Source organism: Phyllostomus discolor, chromosome 7, assembly GCF_004126475.2.
Source record: "Phyllostomus discolor isolate MPI-MPIP mPhyDis1 chromosome 7, mPhyDis1.pri.v3, whole genome shotgun sequence".
Lineage (NCBI taxonomy): Eukaryota > Metazoa > Chordata > Mammalia > Chiroptera > Phyllostomidae > Phyllostomus > Phyllostomus discolor.
The window spans coordinates 72513602-72538279 of NC_040909.2; the positions used below are offsets into that span (position 1 = coordinate 72513602).

Sequence of the window (24678 nt, forward strand, 5' to 3'; positions counted from 1 at the left end):
AAAAGCAGCAAGAGAAAATCAGACAGTTACCCACAAAGGAGCTCCCATAAGACTGTCAGCTGATTTCTAAAAAGAAACCTTGCAGGCAAAAGGGGCTAGAAAGAATTACTCAGTCATGAAAGGCAAGGACCTACATCCAAGAATACTCTACACAACAAAGCTATCATTTAGAATGGAAGGGCAGATAAAGTGCTTCCCAGATAAGGTCAAGTTAAAGAAGTTCATTATTACCAAGCTCTTATTATATGAAATGTTAAAGGGACTTATTCAAGAAAAGGATCAAAACTATGAACAGTAAAATGACAACAAAGTCACAACTATCAACAACCGAACCTAAAAAAAGAAAAAGAACCTAAGCGAACAACTAGAACAGGAACAGAATCACAGAAATGGAGATAATGTAGAGGGTTATCAGTGGAGAAGGGGAGTGAGGAATGAGGGGAAAGGTACAGGGAATAAGTAGCATAAATGGTAGGTAGAAAATAGGGGAAGGTTAAGAATAATATAGGAAATAGATAAGCCAAGAACTTATATATATGACTCATGGACATGATAAGGGTAAGGGAATGCGAGTGAGATGGGGGGGTACTGGGTAGAGAGAAATAAAGCAGGAGAAATGGGACAACTGTAATAGCATAATCAATAAAATATATTTAAAAAAAGAAAATTATGTAATCACTTGTTATAGAAACCTACTTTAAACTAGCTTAAACACAAAGAAAATTGGTTGGCTTTCATTAACAGTAGATGCAGGATAGTTCTGGCTTCCACAAGGAAGATACACAAGGCTCAGATCGAGTCAATTGATGTTATCAAAATCTCTTCATCTCAACTTCCCCAGGCTTCAATACACACAGAGGGTCTCTGCACATTGTAGACAAAATGGTACAGGGAGCCCAACGCAGATCCTGCTGGCTTAGCTATTCCAGTAGAAATAACTGCTCTCATGTTTCTTTTTTTATAATTTATTCTTACCTTTTTTTACTTTTAGAGAGAAGTGAAGGGAGAGAGAAAGAGACAAAAACATCTATGTGAAAGAGAAAAACCAATCAGTTGACTCCCATATGTGCACCATGGACCAAACCTGCAACCAGCTCAGACATGTGCCCCAACTGAGAATCAAATCAGTGACCTCTTGATTTGCAGGATGACACCCAAGCAATGGAGCCACAGTAGCTGGGACTCTCCCATATTTCACACAGTAATCCCAGGGAAGAACGGAGTGGGATGGGATACTGTGAATGACAGACCCGTGAAGTGAGAAGGTATGTCCTAAATGAACCAGAAAAACATGTTGGGGAGCTAGTGCCCAAAAGACAAAAGGTACAGCTGTGACATCCAATGCAATGCTCTCATGTTTTGGGTTTTTGTGTTTTTTAAAAAGTATCAGCTATGCTTTCAAATGGATTAATGTCTTGGCTACATATTGCAAAACACATTTAAGAGTCAAAAAAAAAAAAGTCTTTTATTTCCAAGCAGCTCAGTCATCCCATTATGGAAACACGGGCTAATTTAACTGGACTGTATGACATATAACATACAAAACGTTGTTTCTATCTTTGCAGTCATGGCTATTAAAGAAAAAAAAAACTGTTATCTTTGTTAGCACCCAGAGAGAGGAACCAGAGCAAGGTAAGTCATGTGAGGTAGTCCACCAGTTGACTACCAGACTAACCAGTTGAATAAATAAGTGTAAGAGTATACAAATTATACTGAAAAATACTTTTAAATTAATAATAAAAGTTTCATCACTTTGCAGAATTCAAGTACCAAAAGAAATCTCCCAAGACTCTAGCTCATTACATTTCTTTCTTTCAAGTTAGAAGCTAAATCGTTGCCAACCAGTAGTCATCTAGCCTACCTCCATAGGTACATCTCAGCTCTAATGCAATCAGGAAAAAGATGTAATGCTCTGATACAAATACAATCAAGAAAAACGATTTCATGAATACCTACCATGTGATAAGCATTCTTCTGGGTGCTAAAAATACTGCAGTGAACAAGTTTCCCATAAAAACTTACCAACTCCATCCTTACTAAATTACAGCTATGGTTATCTAACATAGCCACATGATGAGATTTTTCTAATGTACTTCTAGATTACTTGTGACTGACTTCAATTTACTTAAGCTTTTCTTCAATGTAAGTCTTTCCATGACTACCTAGGAACCTATTAGTGACTTTGTTCTATTAACTGTGAAATAGCATCTTCAATGTTTGTACTTTGCTTATTTTTCAAACTGACAAAAGTATGCATATTTTGTCAGTGATTATTCACATCACATTTTCCATTGGATATTCTTGAATAGCTAATTTTCTACACTTAAATTTGCATTGCAGGGGTTGGAGGGGATTATTGATTAAAATTCTTTAAATCACAAAATTGTAACTGTAGTTTTTCTTTAAGAAGTAAATTCGGGTTGGGTGGATGGGCTGGAACAGGAGTAGGGGGGAGAAAACTGTACTTGAACAATGATTGAAATAAAAATAAAAAGAAAAAGAAAAAGAAAAAAAAAGAAGTAAATTCAATTCAAATCCCACATTATACTTTGGCCTGTAAAGTTAATCACTCTGTGTACCTATAAAAATTCAAAGTATAGCCTGTTATTTCTTTTTGCCTTATTAATATTTTAAAACCTTTAATTTTTAAGGTATATACAAATTTCAATGTTTGGGTGTATATATATATTTCAGAACTTTTGTCAAACAAAACTTATAACCAATGGTCATCACCTCTCAGGTAAGGAAAAAAACCAAGGTGGTTATTTTGTGCTTTCCCAGTATGGTTCTTCATTAGTTGCCACATTTGCCTAACTTGATTTCTCTCTATGTTCATTTAACACTGGTACTTCATCCTGGAAATAAATATTATCAAGTATTACCCTTGATAGCATTTACTTCCAGTTGCTTTATAACTGGCTAGGCATTTTCCTATGGTAGACTCACTATTTGATCTCTTATGTCACATTAAGTGCACACATGGGATATGCTCACATGCCCTACTCAATGACCACCCTGGCACCCTTTGCCAGGGATCCAGAACAGAGAGGAGAAACATGCTCTGTACTACTGTTAAACACTAGTTTTTACTAAAACTAGCAGGCATCACTTAATTAAAACTGTACTTCAAGAACACCTTAGTAGCTGGAAGAAGAGAACTTCTTAAACAAAAAGTAAAGCAAGCTTCAATGTTCAATAAAATGACAAATTGTGATATAATTTAATAACAAGAAACTTTATTGAATTACAAATTTTAAAATGCATCACAGTTTAAAAATGGAACTATTTTAATTTTATTCTTAAAACTCATTCTTTCAAAAATGTACTTTATTTTTCAAATGATAAAACAAAAGGTTAATCTGTAAATTTGCAAAGTAAAGATGGAATGGTACCAGTCGGCCAAGTCATATATGGGGTCTTAACAGTGACCTTTAAATGCTATCTTCTGTATTACATAAAATTGATTTCCAACAAGAAATAAGAAAATGAGAGTAAAAGAGAGTAAAGCATGTACTGAAGTCTGTCTGTAGGTGTTTGATAAAATACAGATTTAGAGTAAGTTGCAGACTTTGTAACAGTGGCCTTTAAAATATGCTAGAGCAAGTGTACCCTAACAAACCTGTGCGAAAATTATTTTTTCTTATTCCTAATAGAACACTAGTACACATTTAAACAAAAATAAAACTTAATTGTAACATCTGTACTATAAAAGTATTGCATTATTGTCCATATATTCAATTTGTTCAACAACCTCATTAATTGTGTAACAGAAAAAGTCAGTGTAATAGGCTCAGGACAAAACATATTTTCTATCAACCTCAATTATGAAAAGATTTATATAATCCTTAAAACTTGATTCTTGGCCAGTAAAGATTTCCAAATCAAAATCAAGTAAAGAACTATTTATAATAATGACACTATACTAAAATGCAAACATTTCCCCCAATATGTCTTTCTAGGAGGGGAAAGAAATTAGATGCTTTTATTCTTTGCCTGTGCTGGGGTTTATGAAAAGCCTCCTAAACAGTGTTTTGAAAAACTAAAATACACTATTAAGTCAAACAGGTAAATAAACAACAAAACCAAATGGATTTCAACAAAGTCAAGTCATATTTCCAAAAGTAAACTCTATTAAGAACAAGAAATAAACATATACAACAAATTACAAGAAACGATGATCATGGTTAGTTACAAATGTAAAATAGTATCTAATTATTCCAGACTTGTGAATATAATCATTAAAACCAATTTCATATGCTAGTTCAAATATTATATACAATTTAGATAAGCTGGTCAAGTATTATCTGAACACACACCACATTTCATAAACTTAAAATTATATTACCTCTCCTTTAATATTTGCAAGTACATGCCAATAAGGGAAAAAATGTAATTTTCATTTAGGTATTAACTGAGAATAACATTTCTACGATATTTTTTAGACTGTAAAAAAGTTAAAGTAATTTTTGTTTACGAAGCAAAAAAGGTAAAAATAAATTGCCAAAAGTTTAATTGATGAAAGTTTAATTACTTATAAAAATGAAAAAATGTTTGAAGCAGATACCATACAATTATTATGTAGTCTCCCCACTGATCTGAAACTACAGAAGTCATTTAAGGAAGGACACTATGTCAAAAACAAAGACTAACACAAGGGATGCATTTTCTTTAAAAATCTGATTTGCAAAAAAACTAGTTCCCTGGCCTAGTTTTAAAGCTAATTACAAAATCCATTTTCTCAATGGTCCAGATATTTTGCCAATTCTTCTGACTCAACAGAACTGTCAAAAAAGAAGAAAAATTTATGAAACCTTTAAATACAGACAATATAGGGTGTTTCCCTTCCCCCATTTAAAACAGCATACACTTTACACTCCTAAGAAAAGGGCATTTTTTAAAAGGATGCTATTTGATTTTTTCAAATATGAATAATCACCTGTCTTAAGTATTTGACTTTTCCAACTCAGAATTAGGAGAAATATAACTAAAATAGTATAATTTTTTTAAATTAAGAACCCCTCTTCTAGACACAACAGTGTGGTAGTTACCAGAGAGGAAATGGGTTTGGAGAAAGATGAAGAGGGGATGGGGGTCAAATACGTAACAGAAGGAGACTAAACTTTGGATGGTGAGCACACAATGCAATACACAGATGATATAGTATATATTATAGAATCACACACCTGAAACATATATAATGTTATTAATCAATGTTACACCAATAAATTTAATCTAAAAAATAAAAAGAAAAAAGAAACCCTTTTTAAAAAATGAATTTTAAAATTTGAACTTTTGGAGTAAGCTACCCTAGGTATCAGATTTCTATAGTAAATTGAACTTTCTTAAATCTAATAGGTCCTACATCAGAACTTATGCAGCAAACTACTTGTATTCAAAACAATCTGTTATACCCTATACAACTATTACTATTACTACTACTAAGAATAACAGTAATCTATCATGCAAAATAAATCTGTAGAGCTAGCTGGAAAAGCCAGATTTGCTCAACAGGAATAGGGGAAAAATGTGAATATCCCTCTTAGATTAATGTTAAAACCTCTGCAAGCTCAGGATAAGAGCCACTATTTCAAACCATGAAAAACTCTCAATATCAGTAACTTTCCCAGCTCAGAATGAATCTTTGTGCATAATAAAATGGGTACTGGTCTCAACCCCTAAAATAGTTCTAAGGCCAAAGTCCCATACCATATATGTGGAAGATACTTCCCCACTGTCTAGTTTTTAATTCACTTCTGATTTTTGGAAAATGCTTTAACCTATGTGAATAATTCAAAATAAATATTAGACTAAAAAGTCTATGTAAGTGTAACCAAAAAAGAAAAATCTTGTACAAACTTCACAAAAACTAATAAAAAAAATACTCAGCATTTTTGGAATACCAACAGTTATTAGTCACTTTAAATGTATTACTTCTACTCCTTACCACAACCTGTAAGGTAGGTATTATTTACATTTAATACATAATAAAATTACAATACAGTAAGGGTAAGTGGCTAAGGAGTTAACTTATTTGGCTCCAAAGACTGTATTCCTATGTGAGTCTCCCCAATTCCACACTCCCAACATTCCCATATCTATTAAGAATAAAAATTATCTTAGGACTGATATATAATTCTTCTCCTGATTTTAAGTTATATTACTGTGGCTCACAGAAATCACTGAAGAATGAATCATTTAAGTAACAAATTCACCTGTGTGGGGCTAATTCAACAGTATACAGGCAATGTGAAGGCTTAGTGAAAAGCCTACCAGACCATGACAATGCTCATTTGTAATTCCTAATGTAACACTAAAATCATTAGACTGGTTTTTTAACAAATTTCTCTAAATCAAAACCTATGAAGAGAAGAAATACATATGGACAGATTTTCTGGAAGTACAAGAGTTGAAGGAATTAAATGAGTATAGTTTTTACAGGGCTGTGATACAGTAACCAAACATGTGAGACTGAATTCTGTTATTCCTGTACCAAAACAGCATGAAGGTAGGAAAATTAACATTCTTTATTTCTAACAGAATACAATGTAGTATATTGCATTACAAATGGTTAGTCATAAACTCTCCAAATACTGAATACTGTGAGCATATGTATGTATTTAGGTATCTAGACAGGCTTATGAACAGACCTGAAGAAATCATTCTATCATAAATGAGTACAATATGAATCTAACAAGGTGCCATACCTTCCATCGATTTCCACATTCATTGCAGACAACAAATGTTGTCATTGGTTCATCAGCACTACGCGTTTGTACCTGTAGAAAAATCAAATGAAAAATGTTACTTTTTATAATATTATAAAACTATAGTATTACTATAGTTTTACTGTAGTAATATAGTAATATAGTAATTTATAGTAATATAGTAAGTAATATAGTAATTATATACCAATCTAAGTAAGAACATTCTACATAATATATAACCACAATAGTACCACAATAAAATGTATAACAGACTGAAACAAGTTCAAATAAGCTAATGTCAGAAGTACATACATTTCCAAACTTCAATTTTCTAAGTCCTCCCTTCTTTGTCTTTTCATGTTTACTGAATCCCAGATAAGTGGGAAATCATCTAATATCACACATTGTACTTTTTTATAAATGACTAACAAATATGAAAATTTTCATCACTAAAAAAGTGTTAATTAAAAATGAAAAATTTTGAGCCCTGGCTGGAGCAGCTCAGTGGATTTAGCGTGGGCTGCAAACCAAAGTGGTGCAGGTTCGATTCCCAGACAGGGTACATGCCTGGGTTGCAGGCCATGACCCCCAGCAACCGCACATTGATGTTTCTCTCTTTCTCCCTCCCTTCCCTCTCTAAAAATAAATAAAATCTTTTTAAAAATGAAATTTTTCATCACTAAGAAGAATGTTAATTAAAAATGTCAATTTTCTCTTACAAATTAGCAAAGATGTGAAAATTAAGCATATTGCATTTTGACAAATATAACTGATTCTAAAAATTAGGCAACAACAAAAAGCCTTAAATACCCTTCTCTGTGATCTAGAAACTTGTTATCTGACCTATTCTAAAGATGGTAATGAGATATACAAAAATCTGTGTATACATCAACATCACTAAATAATCAGGGAAGTGCAAATCAAAACCACAATAAAGTATCACCTCACAACTGTCAGAATGGCTGTTATCAAAGACAAGAGGTAACAAACACTAGTGAGAATGTGAAAGATATCCTTGTCAATTGTTGGTAAGAATGTATACTGGTAAAGACATGAAAATCAGTATGAAGGTTCTTCAAAAAATTAAAAATCAAAATACTATATGATCCAGCAATCCCATTTCTGGAAATTTATCCAAAGGAAATGAGGTAAGTATCTCAAAAAGATATTTGCACACCATGTTCACTGCAGTATTTACCATAACCAGGGTATGGAAACAACCTAAATGTCCTTCAATAAATGAATGGATAAAGAAAAGTGGTACATAAACACAATGGAATTTTATTAAGCCATAAAAAAGAAGGAAATCTGGTCACCTGAGACAACATGGATAAATATGAGGGTATTATGCTAAGTGAAATACACCAAAGACAAATATTTACATGTAGAATCTTAAAAAGGGGGGTGCTTATTTCATATAAATAGAATAGAATGGTGGTTGCCAGGGGTTGGGGGGATGGGGGAATGGGGAGATTTTATAAATCAAAGGGTACAAACTTTAGTTTTAAGAGTAAGTTCTGAGGATCTAATACATATAATATATAGCATGACTATAGTTACAATAGATCTTAAGTATTCTCACCACACACACACACACACACACACACACACGAGTTAACTATGTGAGGTGATAGATGTGTTAATTATCTTGATCTTGGGAATCATTCCACGATGTACATATATATCAAATCATCACAGTACACATTTTAAATATATACAATTATATGTTAATTTTTCCTCAATAAAGTTAGGGATGAAAAATCTTTGTACAAGAGTGTCTAAAGAGTATGATTTTAAAAAGGTTTTATTTACCTATTTTTAGAAAGAGGGGGAGGGAGGGAGAGAGGCAGAGAAACATGTACAAGAAAAGTATCAATTGACTGGTTGCCTCTCACACACTCACAACTAGAGACTGACCCACAACCCAGGCATGTGCCCTGACGGGGAATCAAATCTGCGACCTTCCAGTTCACAGGACTGTGCTCAATCCACTGAGCCACACCAGTTAGGGCTACAGAGAATGACTTTATAATAGCACAAGCAGTAGAAACAACTTAACCAACAGGGAAATAATTAAATAAGTTAGAGTACCTTCACCTGATGAAATATTATGTAGATATTAAGATGTTTACAAGTTTTTAAAAAATAATTAAGAGGAAAACGTTTTCCTGTATTCTTGTTTATTCTAGTACAGTTGTCCCAATTTTTCCCCCTTTGCCTTCCTCTGTCCTACCCCATCCCCCACTCCCACAGTCCACGTCCATGAGTCATTCATACATGTTCTTTGATGATTCCCTTCCCCTTCTTTTCACCATTCCCCTTACCCCCTTTCCTCTGGCAGCTGTCAGTCTGTTCTGTTTCCATGTCTCTGGTTCTGTTTTGCTCATTTGTTTATTTTGCTCATTAAATTCCTCTTATAAGTGAAATCATATGGTTAATTGTCTTTCACCAACTGGATTATTTCACTTAGCATAACAGTCTCCAGTTCCATACATGCTTTCTCAGAGTGTAATTCTTTCTTTCTTTCTTTTTCTCCCTCCCCTCCGTCCCCTCTCCCTCTTTCTTTCTGCTGTATAGTATTCCACTGTGTAGATGGACCAGTTTTTTAATCCATTCACCTACTGATGGGCATTTAGGATGTTTTCAACACTTCAAAATGTTTACATTACAGTAGCTAAGTTTAACAAATATAAAAAATAATTTACAGTATTTAGCTGCAATTAGAGTCAGAAAAAAGACACAAGATAATACAGCCACCAAAATATTGATCATTGTTCTTTCAATTATATTGGATGACAAACTGATAGGCTATTTTGAATTTCTTGTTCCCATTTTTCTATATTTCTCAAACTTTCTATAAGTAGATACTTCATATTGCTTTATCTTTTTAAAGCAACACACTGATCAATTGATCTCTGTGTATTTAGGGAATCTGCTAACATTAAACATTCAAGTGAAAAGACTGGATAAATTAGAAAAATATAAAGCAACAGATAATATAGCAAAAAGGAAAAAAACTACATTCTTAAGGAAGGGATCTAAAGAAAAGCATGATAAAATCACACTCAATATAATGACTAGAAATCTCATTGTTTTTACAATTAAGTTTCTCTTTTAAGTTAAAATTTGGAATATTTTTCAAATAAATGCACTTAACAATCAAATATAGTTTAAAAATATTTTTCTAAGAAATAATCAAAACTTACATAATTTAAAAAATGACTTAAATAATCAAAATTTGCATAAGTAGCACACAGTCAATGAATTAAAATAACCAACATGATTAAGTGATAATGGTTTCCAAAGGACATGTTTGTACATTTTGTAAATTAGATTAATTTCATGTAGGAGGGCTGTACTAGAGAGCAGAGGACATAGCTCAAAATATAACATGTCTGAAAACCCAATCTCAGAATTACTGGATTTCATCTTCCAAGCACTGTTTCTATTTGTTTTACTGCAAATTAAAACATTTAATGGAAAGAATATAATATTAGCATTTATTAATAGATCATCTTGGTTCCATATATAATTTCATTAAATCCCCAGGACCAAAAAAAGAAAGGAAAGAATCTAGCCAAGGAGCAGCCAAGCAGTACAGAAGAAAGGACAGCTAGCCAGTGCAAGAGTCAACAACCTCTGAGAACAACCTAATCATCCCACAGCAGGTATTCCAGGCCAGGTAACCAATGTGGACCTGTGGGGTGACATCATGTCCCATGGGTATACAGACAACACTGATGCCTTCATGAACATCTATCTGGCCAAGGTCACCTATGTGCATCATTAAGCATACTGGACAGTCCAGCAGGATGACCTGTTTCTGACAGGTCATAATGCCTGTTATGATCAGCAATCCTACTTTCTTTAGAGGGTATTCATGTATATCCTCAAAAATGAGAGCCATGTTCTCAAAGAGGTATTTATACACAAGTTTAAAGCACTGTTATTCACAATAGCCCCCAAAAGTGGAAGTGACCCCATGCCCATCAGAAGATGAATGAATAAATAAAATGTAATATATATACAACAGATTATTATTCAGCCTTAAAAAGAAGGGAAATTTTGGCACATGTTACAATATGAATAACTTTTATGACTATTATACTAAGTGAAATAAGCCAATCACAAAGATACAAATACTGTGTAACTCCATTTGACTACCCAGAATAGTCCAATTCAGAAACTTGTAGTTGCCAGGGGTTGGGGAGAAGGGGGAATGGAGACTGGTTTTTTCATGAGTATAGATGTTCAATTTTGCAAGAGGAAAAGAGTTCTGGAGATTGGTACAACACTATACATGTACTACTATTAAACTGTATACTTAAAAATGATAAAGGTGGTAAATTTTAGGTTATGTATATCTCACAACTAAAAATTTAAAAACAAAAAGAAAACTCAGCAAAAATAAATAAGCTTTTTAAGATTTTATCTACACAAGATTATAGATTTCTGATGTTCTCCACTGAAGAGGAGATCAAAGGTCTCCTTTGGATACTGGAACCAAAGGTCTCAAAAACAGAAGGGTTATTTCTTTAAAGTATACACTCCTAAATTAATTTGACAAAGCATTATTAAAGTAAAAAGTTATTCTTTAGTTTAATCTAATTATAGAGAACAGGAAGATGGGTGAAGGCAAGAACCTAAACACTAACAATACTGCATTTTGAATAAGGTATATGTAATTTCAATGAGATGATAAAATCCTAATATATCATACTACAAAAGTCAGAAGCTCCACGATACCCGTAAATATTAACATGACTATCACTGGTAACTCAAAAGCCCACAGATAAGCTGGTCTCAAAAAAGCAGCACTCTGCCTACTAGAGGTCTTCAGATAAAAATGTTCAAAATAATACTTCTGAAATACTGAAATATTATACATATAGTTAATATTGCTATCTATGGCCCTAAGAGTTAAGTATGAGGTAACTTTTGCTCTCTAGGAAAATATTTGACCTCCTCGTGGGTACAAGAGTCACACTTAACTCTTTTATGTCATACATTTTGCCAACAAATTTGGATGTTTTCTATCTAAAGACAGAATTTTTTGACTATAAGAAAATCATACTGACTTCATCTCTAGGCTAGTTTTTTTTTGTTAAAAGAAATATTTTTTTATCAGCTGTTTATATATTTTAAAGAAAGTTTAACTTTTAAACATCTTTCTATTTATACTTAATTCTACTATGTGGCATTTTTAGAGTAGAATTTATATTGTTGAGATTTTCCCACCAACTGATTAAAAGAAAATAAAGCAATTCCAACTCAGAATTTTCTGAGACCACTTTCAAATACTGATATATTTTACTATCAGTAGTAATGCTTTCACAAAAATACTGAAATATCATATATAATTATGACTAAATGAAACACTTCACAAAGGTAAAGGACTTTAGATTGGTTAAATAAAGTATATCTAAAAATAAAGTATCATGCACCTTCAAAAAAAAAAGAGGCAGAAGCTTATAAAATATGCTACAAATGTGTTTAGCAAGAAAGGAAAACAAAAACATATTCATGTTTGCAAGTATACACGGTCTGTCCAGAAGCTATCCAGCTGTGTAATATGAAAAAATAGAGACATTTATTGAAGAAGATACAAAATACAGGAAACATTGTACTTAAGACATGAAGCCTCAGTTCCCTTCAAAGTAGGCACCTTGGAAGCTCACATAGTTCTTTCAGTCTCCACCAGCTGCCCCATCGTATTTGCTTTGATGGTAAAATCTCCTTTCAAAGGTGATTTTAGTTTTGGGAAAAGCCAGAAATTGCAGGGCACCAAATCTGGGCTATAGGGTAGCTGAGTCACCTAGGTGATTTGATGTTTCACCAAAAAACTCAACATGAGATGTGATTTACAAGCAGGTGTGTTGTCGTGGTGAAGGTGCCAATCACTAGTTGCCAATAACTGTGGTCTTCTGAATCATGCAAATAGTTTCTATGGAGGAATGTTCAAGCTTGGCTGCCAGGTTACATCAATGTCACGCAAACCATTGTTATATTAACACTGGCTTGACTTTTTCAGGACAGACCTTGTGTACATAAAACGTGTAGAAAGCCACAAAACAAACTAGTAATCCTGGTTTACCTCTAGGAAGGGGAGAACCAGATAGCTGCAAGTAAAAGTATGTGTGTGTGGTGGGGAGAGGGGACTTTCCATTCATAATCTTCTGTGTAGTTTGAATTTTTAACCTTGAGAATACAGTACTTTTATATAATAAAAAAGAAAGGCTCCTTCTTATAACTTATACATAGTTTAGTAATATTTTTTAAGTGTTTAGTTTCTGTCAAGCAGAAAATTAAATTTCCTAATAAACATGCCTATTAATCTGAAATACGGTAAGTTACTCCTTCAGGTGAAAATTCTGATTTAGCAGATTACAGATACAGCACAAAAACCTATTTGGTAAATGAAATTAATGAGAATGATAAAACACCATTACTAAAATAACTGTAACATGGCTCTTTTAAGCTGTTAAAAAGATAAAAAAAAGGTCAGTCATATTATACATGAATATAAAAGTCATCAACATGTTGCTAAAAAGAAAAAATATCTGGAAACCAATTAAGACAAAAGTACCCACACTCTATACGAGGGAGAACAAAGAATTTTCCTTAAATTATAAAAGGCTGCAAAATAAAAAGAATGACAGCTTGTTTATATACTAACCAATGATCAACTGCTTATTAACTCTTAGAAAATGAAAATGGCCATTTTACTAAATTGTATATTTTATAAACTTTACTTAATTGATAGAGCTTTCACAATAACAATGTCCAAGAAAGTATAAATATAACTTATTTACAATTATCAGAATCTGTTAGTATTAAGAAAACATTCCTACACTTAAGAGATCACATTTCCTCTTGAAAAACCTCAAAATAAAATGGTAATTACGACTTTTTTGAAACAGAAATCACAACATTCTTAACATGAAAATAAGACTCCATAAACAATCACAAACCTGTGTGTAAGTACAATTCTTCTTTTTACATTTGCCACACGTGAATAAGTCAGTCTGGGTTCCACCTGTCTTGGCCATCTGATGCTCTCTGATGGCTTCTTTGGTCAAGTTTTTCCGCATCTCTTTGAGCTCATCACTAGCCATTTCCTAATAGAAGGTGGCATAATAGTTATAGGTGTCTTCTTTGTATATCTTGAATGCTTTTTATGCTCAATTAGCTTAATAACAGAACTAAAATCAATTTTTAAGGTTTTAAAAGTGAAAAAATATTTTCTCTCAAAGGACTCTAAATTAGAGTTTGGTTCCTTCTAAAATGTCTTCAAATACATATAATTTTGTAAGTGAAAATTGCACTGATTACTGCTTAAAGGCTTATAAACAATGTAATCCTATAGCAATGAGCACCTCTAGTGCCTGTATTGGGATGTACTGCTGCCTGCTCAAAGAAGGAAACAAGGACCTATGGAGAAATGTCTGGTTCCAGTTTTGAGTCAAAAACTACACAGGATAAGCCAGGATCATTTTCTTGTGCCAGAAAGCAAAAAAGCTACCAAAGACTTTCAAGTCAAATGGACAGAGGAGCTAAAATAAAGTTGTTCCTATTGGCCAAAGATCATTTCTTCAGCCACCAAAATAAATTGCTGTAAAGAACCAATCAAGTATGATACTTAGAAAACAAGAGCACACAGACACATGCAAAACAGCAACAAAAGCCCCCAGTAGCAGTTATTAGACAAAAACTCCTGATTCTAATCATTGTTAACTAAATGGAAAAAATTACACATTCACCCTGGCTTTCCTAACCAAACCAACAGAGTAATGCCCAAGTTTATAAGGGAAACTGCTTCTTTATCAGAGAAATTGAGATAATAAATATGAAAAGAATGATATAATTTTAGAAATCACTATTTTGCAGTTCCTAATAAAACCACCAATTCAGGGAAGGATCATCAATGGATGAACAACACATTAGATGAAAGGGCAAAAAAGAACTTTATGATGAGGGAAACAGACTGTAAGTACACAATCTCACTGGTGAATCTCAGAATACTAAGAGCACAGAGAGACATTATGTGTCTCCTGATGTTAAATGTTATGAAGTCAAAAACACCACTTACGTAATGTTTATGCAGGAAAAAAAGTTTGAAAAAAAGTTCAACTTGTATATAGTCAAGCCTATGGAACTAGCTTCTGGTTAACAGAAAGTGGGACATGAAAGTTAAATAACCTATGACAAAAAAGAGACAATTCATACTGTGGGATAGAAGAAATAAACTTGTTTCTTCAACAGGTAGATGCCATGAAGAAAAAAGCAGGGGCAGCGGTAGGAGAAGACATTGCTTTAGATACACATGTGCACATACATAAACAAAAAAAAATCTTAAAAGACTGAACTAAAGGTAATGTGTAGACTTTGGATCCTGACATAAAATAAACGTACAACCAAGAAAAAGGATATGAAAGAACAATATTAGATACCGTATTTTTCGGACCATAAGAGGCACCTAGGTTTTAGAGGAGGAAAATAGGGAAAAAAAATTTTAAGCAAAAAATGTGGTAAAATATTTAATAACATAAACAACATAATATTTCACCAATGTAAATGTAAACAGAACTGAACAGCACCATTAAAAACCATTATTCCTCCCAAATGGGGGTGGGTGGGTGGGGAGTGAGTCTTACAGTCCAAAAAATACAGTATAATCTACTATTTAATTAAATGATACCAAGAAATTATTGATAGCTTTACTGGAAATGTTGATAACCTTTATTTGAGAAAAATATGGTACTTTTAAAGATACCTCTCAAGTTTGTAGAAGTAAAAGAGCATAATGTCTGAGATTTGCTTGAAAACAATTCAGAAGAAAAGAAGGAAAAAGAAAAGAGGGATAGATGGAAAGGGTGCAAATTCTTGAAAATACCTGAAGCCTGGGTGACAGATAGTACAGGATTTCATTATTCTATGTCCCCTATTTTGTGAAAGTTTGAAATTACTTTGTTTTTTTTCAATGAATTTTAAAAATACAGTAATTCTTATTAGCTATATAAAAGAATTCACTCTCTTGGACGCTTAAGAAAATAATAAGATTGCAGACACACAACAGCTATTTTCTATGAACAGCAATGTCTATAAATAGCCAGCTATGAATTTCATTTTTCCCATCAACCTCTATATAGATTTAAGGAACAGTTAATAAGATGTGAATAATTTTGCAGGTTTTAACCACAGAAAAAGCTTAGAGATTTCAAAGTCTGTTTGCAATTACAAACTCAACTCTTCAATTCTACCTGAATCCACAGTAAGTTAAAACACTTTTTTCTTCAGACAATGATTTAATGCAAAAAGCACTGTATAGTTGTGGACGAGGCTAAGTATTGATGCCAAGCAATTAAATCCCCTTAAGTACAGTGTACAAATATATCAGGAAAGCTAGTAATGATTTATTATATATGTAGTGATTATATTGTACTTCATGATTTAAACAGACTTTACACTTCACATCATGGAAACATAATAGTCAGATATACTCACCTCTGCTGTCATTCTAGCAAACAAGTCAGGAGGGATATTCCCACACAGTACATTTTTCCTTAAATTTGGATTCTTTGCATCCTTAAGATTTGATATTCTACTTCGTACTCTATTTTTGTATTTCATGTCTGTATTCCTTATTTCTTGATATATAGGTATAGACCACTAAGGAAAAAAAGGTTAAATTATAAGATATTTTTTCCCTATTCTGCCAAAATAAGAACTCCTGAAATTTCTAAGAAGTTCACAAACTCTGTTACAAATTTACATTAACAACAAGACTCTGATTCTACCATATTCCTTGATCTGTAACTGGCAAATAATATCAATTATACTTTTAGGACATGAATGAGCAATGCTTTCTTCTTAATGTTTAATAACAGAAGCACACAAATTAAAAGGGTTTTGAAAAGATACTCAGGTACCCAATCTTAGAAAACTTTTGAAAAAGAGCTTGAACTTCTACAAGCTTTAAGTTGTCCAAATCTGAATTCCACCAAGGATCCTAAACGTCTCAAATACTACACAGTTCTCTTGGACCAAATGAGAAGAGATCAACATGGTGGCCCCAAAGGTTCATTCTCAAATGAACAGTCCAGAGCAGAGGCTGAGCCCTTGAGGAGATCCCTTTCTAACAAGGCTGTTTCCTCAACCAGGATAGTACCACCATCGCACTGTCACCTAGATGTTCCCTGCTCCCTATACCTACATGTTAAGCCCCTCTCCTAGAGACCTTCGCTTCGTACCCCCACAGAGGATTCTGTATTTTTTGCTGCGTTCCCCCCAACTGTGAAACCCTACTTCACACTTACTAGTGTGTGTTTTCTGTTTTTTTGTTTTTTTTTTTTTTTTTGGCACAACTTCAATTGAGATGCTACATTTTCATTTGTGTAACAGAAAAATAAGCCCTGGCTGGTGTAGCTCAGTGGTCTAAATGCCGGCCTGTGAACCAAATGGTCACTGGTTCAATTTCCAGTCAGGGCACATGCATGGGTTGCAGGCAAAGTCCTGGGTAGGGGGTGCACAAGAGGCAATCATGCACTGATGTTTCCCTCTTTCACCCTCCCATCCTCTCTCTAAAATAAATAAATAATTAAGATCTTAAAAAGAAAAAGAAAATGCTATCAACACTATGTGTTTTACTTTTGAATGACAAGAAAACAAAAAGAATGAAAATGACACAGGCGGCCCTCTCTTTTCCCATCAAAACAGCACAAAGTGGAAACTGAAGAATACAAATAAAATAAAAATTAAAACATCTATACTGGAAGAAAAATTTGTAGTTCATCTAGCAGATTGCTTAAAACAATTTATACATATAGACACAAAGGATATCTTCCTCAATTTGAGATCCTAATTCTTCCTCGTCAGCTCCAATGGCGATGTAATCATCTAAACACAGACACAAAAAATTATCGAGAATAAGTAACTGGAACATATTTTTAAAAATTCAATACGTATTTCTTCAACCCAATTTGCCTTCTTTAAAGAATACTTTTAGTTTACTTGCATTAGAATCTGGTGTCTTTATTACCCACTAGACTCCTCTTCTGGATTCACCTAATGTCCACCTAAGTGCTTCCTTATCCCTCAGGAATAGGAAAGTAAGTGATCTAGAAGGTAATTCCTCATTTCACAACTCCATACAGTCTGGCTGGCTCCACAGAAAGTAGAAAGTTATAGAAAGAACTGTCTTGTTTCCTGTGACTCAGGCTTCAATGAAAAGAAACCATTCATTTTATCTGCAAGCATGCAACACACTCAGATGACTCCTTATGCAAATATTCAAAAGAACAGGAGGAAATAAAAAGAAACTAGGAAGAAAAAAGAAAAAATATATAAAAGATAGTTAAGGACTCCAAGTAGAAAGGGCAGAGTAAGGAGAAAAAGGCAGAGTATGGTTCAGTATAAAAGAAAAAAATAATTTCTTTAAGATGATGAGTAAATATTCTTGTATATAATACTTTAAAGCCAAATTTTTATATAATAAAAATGAATACCTTCAAACAAAATTAGAGCTTCCATATATAAATCAAGATCTCATTCCCATTTTTAAAAAGTTGAAAATGAAATCATGAATATAAAATGTACACATTATATTTCATAGTAACATTTAACAACTGGACCCAAAAACAGTACTGTTAACTGTCTATGGGGGGAGGTAATTAGTTTGCAGACTAAATGTAGGGGGGAAATTTTGTGGAAAAAAGTTTAAATTACTACAAATCAGGAAACATCCATTTACTGGAAGGAATCCATTTCTTGGAATTATAAAGGTAACAGGCCCTAGTATGCCTATACCCCTCTGCCTTCAGTAACCCCTATTAACACCTACCCCCTGCTTAGCTACCCCCATAGCTAAGCAATGCTAGTCAGCTATCAATGGGCTGCCCCTGGAAAAGAGAAATATGGAGGTGCACATGGCATTGGTGGTGGTAATGATCAAAGGACTGGGCACTGAAAGAATGTACATCACACTTACCTCCTGTTCGAAGAGCTGCAGCAAGCATCTCTCTACACTTTAACCGTACAGAATCAGAAGTGCTTGGTGCCCGAGGAAAACATGACATGTAAGTATCTCGAGCATTTGTCTCATCCTTCCTGCTGCTTACATTTCCACTGGAGCTACTAAAATACACATATACACAAATACCAAAAGAAATAACGGAAAACAAAGTAACACTATTACTATCACTCTCTAAAAACTAAATATTTTGACCTAAATAAGTGTGATAGTGACTCTTACATCAAAACAAATGCATGTGTATAAATTAAAAAGAAATTAAAATTTTAATAAAAAGATGTCTCTCATGTTTTTATATTAATCACCATTATTTTTAGGACTATAAGACGCACCATACCATAAGACGCACCTAGGTTTTAAAGGGGGAAAATAGGAAAAAAAATTAAGCAAAAATGTGGTAAAATATTTAATAACATAAATAACATAGGCCGCCATTCCCCTCACTCTCGCCCACAGCAAGCCAGGTAAGCCACATTTGGACAATAAGATGCATGTCCATTTCCTCCCCGAATTTGGGGGAGTGCATCTTACAGTCTGAAAAAATATGGTAACTAAAAACTTGACCTTGATTCTCCTTTGAAAAATTAAACAATATCTGTAATAGCAAAAATACACATTATATATAGATCAATACAATAAATGAAAAACAAAGATCCTGGTTATGAGGAAAGGCTTAAACACATGGCACCAAGAGAATATGACAGTTCTCAACCCCCAAAAAGGGGGTGGGGATGTTTGAAAATTCCTATTCCTATTAGATAACCAGTGGGTTTTTCTTAAGCACAAATTAGTAGTTACAGAATAGCCATAGGGATGTAAAGTACTGTATAGGAAATGGAGTGGGCAAACAACTTACACGCAAAACCTATGGACAATGAACGTGATGTGAGGATTGCCTGAGGGAGTGGGGGATGCTGGGTGGAAGGGGGTGAAGGGGGAAAAATTGAGACAACTGTAATAGCATAATCAATAAACTATAATTTAAAAAAAGAAAAGATCCCCTTCAGGATAAAAACTATGTGTAGTGAGAAGTGAGCCATGAAAATACAAAATGTCTCTTAATTTCTCCTCAGATTCATCAACTTAATCAGGAGTTCAGGAAAGTTTAATAATTTTCAGTCAACCTACTCATTTCAACTGCTTCTGATTAACTTCTTTATTAGATTCTAAACAAAATATTTTTCTGACTGACTTCAGTTAATTTTTATCACATTACAGATTTTACCATAAATCTTTCCCAAGACTAACTCATTCACCTTCTGTAGATCTAACTCACTGCACTGCAGCAAGTAGATACCTCCTTTGCCTTCTCTTCAAAACATAATCCACTGTCAAATTTCACAATGAGATCACCATGTGCAAAAAGGCCATTTTGTATACCTTCTAACTTTAGTTGTTTCCTTTCTGAAACCTTCTCAGATTCCCCCCTTACTCCCAAAGTACTGTCTGCATACAGGTTTGTATTATGATAACTTTTTATATATTCTCCCCTGCCAGACTAGGCTTCTCAAGAGCAAAGACTAGGACTTACTTCTCTCTGTATTACTGGACATAGCATACCATCTGTCAATGACAAATCAATGAACAAACCAATGTTTAAAAATCCCACTTCTTAATGCTATAATTATATGCTCTTGCCTCTCTGTACCTGTAGTCAAATGCTTAGCTCACCCACTGAAAACTGCACAGGTAGATGAGCCTTTCTCTCACTAACTTCACTATTGCTGGTCCACTTTTTACATTCTGGAGACTCCTATCTAAGCTTCTTAAATGTTAACTACATTACTTTCCCCTTGAATTCTTATACCCAAAGTGTAAAACCTTTTCAGCTACAAGTTACTTAGATACAACTTTGTATCTTCCTTTATATGATACCTCAGACTTGTTTCTCCAATCTTAAAATTTTCTTGAGAATGTGGATGTGTGCAACACCAACCACTTTATCAGACTTCATACACAGTAATTTACGCTTCTGTAGATAGGCTTGATCCCTAAACTTCAACTACATAAAACTGAGGAAAAATATACTAAGAACCTACACTCCCTTCAATATCTATTGAATATATTGTCTATACACTACATTTTATATTTAAGGCATTAAAGCAGTGGCTCTGAATGTCATCAAATTAGACAACTGGAAGCGTGTTAAAAAATTAATAAATTATTATGGCCTGTACATTTCAAAAATATAAATGTCATGGAAAGCAATGACACACAGAGAATTACTCCAGATAAACTAATGAGATATGATAACTAAATGCAAAGTGTGAACCTGAATATTTTGGAGAAAAACTTTTCCCTTGAAATAAAAGACACGGAAATAATTGGTGAAGTATGAATAAGATCTCTGAATTACAAAAAGGTTAATTTATGGATATTGATAGCCTTATTGTGGTTATATGTAAGAAAATGTTCTTGATCTTAGAAAATATATATTGATGCAGTTAGCAAATGATTTATTTGATTTAAAACAACACTAGTTCGTGTGTGTGTGTGTGTATGTGAGCATGTGATATGCATCTAAGTACTGGGGGCAACTGGGAGTTCTCTGTACTACTCTTACAATTTTCTAAAAGCCTCAAATTATCTTATAACATTTAGAAAAACTAAACGAATTTTATTAACAACTGGTGTTTAATCCTACCTACCTTTAGCTTACCTCTTTTATCATTAAGTTTAGTTAGTACTAATATGTAAAGTAACAGTATATGAGATTTTTTTTGTTACTAAAAAACAAGGAGTACATTATCAATTTTTAGAAAATGAATGAAGTTAAAAAGGTAGCCTAAAACTTGAGTGCATCAAAATTACTTGAAGGATTTCTTAAAAATATATCTCTAGGCCCCACTACCAGAATTTCTAATTCAGTAGTTCTAAGTTAGAGCCCAAGAATTTGCTTTGTTAACTACCTGCCAGATTTCCTGCTCTTCCAGGGACTACACTTTGAGAACTATTGCCCAAAATCAATGTCAAGTGTTGAACTATACTTGTTGAACTACAAGCTTCCCAAGAACAGAGGAACTGTTTTTTCCTTTTTAAAAGATTTTATTCATTTATTTTTAGAGAGGGGGGAAAGAAGGGAGAAAGCGATAGAATCATCAATGTGTGGATGCATGCCCCAAACTGGGGACCTAGCCTGCAACCTAGGTATGTGCCCTGACTAGGAATCGAACCAGCAACCCTTTGGTTCACAGCCAGGGCGAACCATACCAGCCAGAGCGGAGGAACTGTATTTAATCTATGAAGCATATTACCTTTTATGTCAATGTGTTAGATACTACACAGTTCATTATCTGTGATGAACAGATATCTGGGAAGAATAAATGCAGTTAAGACCTAAGAAACAGTTTGAACCCTTCATCAATGAATTCATGTTTTCAGTTCTTATGACAAATAGCTAAATTGGGGAGAGAAATAAAAACATAAAAAGGAAAATCAGACCCAAGGCCATATATATATATATGTCAGAAATGTGGTAAATAGAGGATGAAACCATTTGAATCCCTACTCAGTACCTTCACTGTCAATTCCAATAGTGCTATCCCAGTGATTGCAATTCAATTAAACTTGTTGGGTACAACATAAATCATTTCTTCTAATTATGTAGTATTTTTAAATTCTCTTAAATTTTGAGGAAATTTTGTAAGAGACCTTAGAATACTTAGCTAATTTATTTGATTAGAAAACACAGAAGGGATCACAAGACCAATGAGGAGGTAATGGTCAACTATGACTTTTGACATAAATCAATTCCCATAGAGCAAAATACCTTTCTTCTCTTGCTTCAGGGCTATTCTGTGATGTAATTGCAGTATCTTTTTTCTTTTCTTCGGTATCTCTATCAGTTGATGGTCCATCTAAAAATTTATGAAATTCCTAAGTTGTTACCATTTGTTTAAAAAAAAAAGAACTACTACCATGTTATCAGGCTATTTACAAAACAAAAACTAAAATCCTAACTTTTCAACAAGTAAAATTTATGCAAGCTATTGTATTCACATATATACTTGGGTATTTTTCACAATGAATACTCAGTCAGCAATGCCAAATAAACTCTCTCATTTGGTACAAACCACACATTTGTAATATTTTTAAATACTTGAAACATGCACAAATATTATAAGAAGAGTGCAAAGAACTTTATTCCCCAATTGCTAGTTTTGGCATGCTTGCTTCCTCATTCATTCATTCCCCCTTATGCATACATGTGTTGTTATATGTCCACACACACACCCTGGTGTGCACATATATTTCTTTTGAACCATTTGAAAATTAGTAGCAGATGTCATGCTCCTTTATCCACAAATAATTCACTGTATATTCTCTAATAATAAATTCATTTATATAACCAAAGTAAATAAGTAAATTTAAAATAATGTTTTATTTTACTGTTTACTTACCTACAGACCTCATACAAATTCTGACAATTATCCCAATAATGATCTTTAGAGCAATGTTTCTTTCTGGTGCAGAATCCAATACAGGATCACATTTTACATTTAGTTATCTTAAGACTAGACAATTAAATTTCATAGGCTTTATGATTTTTAGTCCCTAGTTATCAAGTTCTTATAATAGATTTTTTGTTATTACTATTCTTGCCTTGAAATTTTAAATGGTTCTCTTTTTCTATTTTCTCTTCCATACAAGGCCAATAACTGATGAGAGGAATGGCTAATTCCAGGGCTGGGGCAGGGAAGACAGATGAACCCAGTATATTTTGTGGTACCAGATAATAAGAGTAAAAAAAATAAAAATTGAAGGGGGCGCATTAAAGAAACAAAGGAGCCAGTTTGGTCAAATCTGGGACAATGTAAATATCAAGATAAATATGAATAATTAATTATAATTCATTGTAGAGAATAGAGATGTATGTGTCCACATTAATAATAGATAAATAACTGGGAGGCAAAAGGTTCTTTCTTTATAGTAGAATGATGATTTATAAATATTAAATAAATAGAAGAGTTAGAAAATCACTCTTTTCCATTAGTCACTATAGAAAGTGGTTTGGGAAAGAATCAGTGGAGAATCTGGGGAGAAGGTTAGGAAGGTCTGATGAGGAACAAGATAGTTTCAGGATCTGAGTTGTCTCCTACAAAATGCCTATTAGATATAAGAGGAAAAATAATAAACAATATAGGGAACCAATACATGTGGCAGTAGCAAATATAGCACAGCCCCTGATTCAGAAAGCCAGTGGGAGTGAGGTGGCACACAGGAGCTGTGCCCACAGATTGGTTTTCCTGTGGGAAACCAGGCCTGCACTGTACCGAGGCTGCTTTGAGGCTTGCTTTTGGCTAAAACTCCCTCACACTGAATAGAGGCAGCAAAAGTTTACTGCATACCTTTAAAGTAACTTCCTAAAGTCTGTGCTAAACTTCCCAAGGATAGAGTGTAACCAGTTCAACCACTTTTCCCCTTGCACTTGCAACATCCTCTCCTTTATTATCTATAAAAGGTAATCAATCACCTAAAGCGAACCTGTGCATAGTAAATGAGGACCATCCTCAATATAATGTGCCCAGAAAAGCAATAAAAACCCTTCTAGGCAAGGATCAAGGCGCTCTCTCACTCAGAGGGTGGCCATGCCATCCCTTTTTCTCCAAAGGACTTCTGCAGTCCGTGTGAATTTGTTTGTCACATCCACAACACACAGACCCCGCTGGTCGGAGTCTGCATCAAAACAATACAGTGTGCACCTTGACTGGGTTATCAAAATTAACATCAACAATGCCTCTGGATCCGAAATCCTGAAAAGGATATAACACACTTAGGTATTATTTCAGCTACAGATGTACAACTTGATCTAATCACGAGAAAATAGCAGATAAGCCCCAAATAAGGAACATGCATTAAAAACAAATGGTGTAGGGTGCTTGTATTCTTCATCATCAGTGTCATAAAAGACCTAAAAAGGCTTAAGAAATATTCCAGATTAGAAAA

General features: G+C 33.6%; 1 protein-coding gene across 1 annotated transcript in view; it reads right to left on the reverse strand.

Annotated features, from left to right (window-relative positions):
• Positions 1–3406: 3406 nt before the first annotated feature.
• Positions 3407–24678, reverse strand: part of TCEA1 (transcription elongation factor A1) — a 47741-nt gene continuing 26469 nt past the window's right edge. The window contains exons 4-10 of the mRNA XM_028518685.2: positions 22502–22589; positions 18691–18836; positions 17544–17600; positions 16209–16363; positions 13676–13822; positions 6705–6776; positions 3407–4781 (exon numbers count right to left, since the gene is read on the reverse strand). Of these exons, the coding sequence (XP_028374486.1) occupies positions 4773–4781; positions 6705–6776; positions 13676–13822; positions 16209–16363; positions 17544–17600; positions 18691–18836; positions 22502–22589 (674 nt within the window). The 3' untranslated portion in view covers positions 3407–4772. The remainder of the gene's footprint in view (positions 4782–6704; positions 6777–13675; positions 13823–16208; positions 16364–17543; positions 17601–18690; positions 18837–22501; positions 22590–24678) is intronic.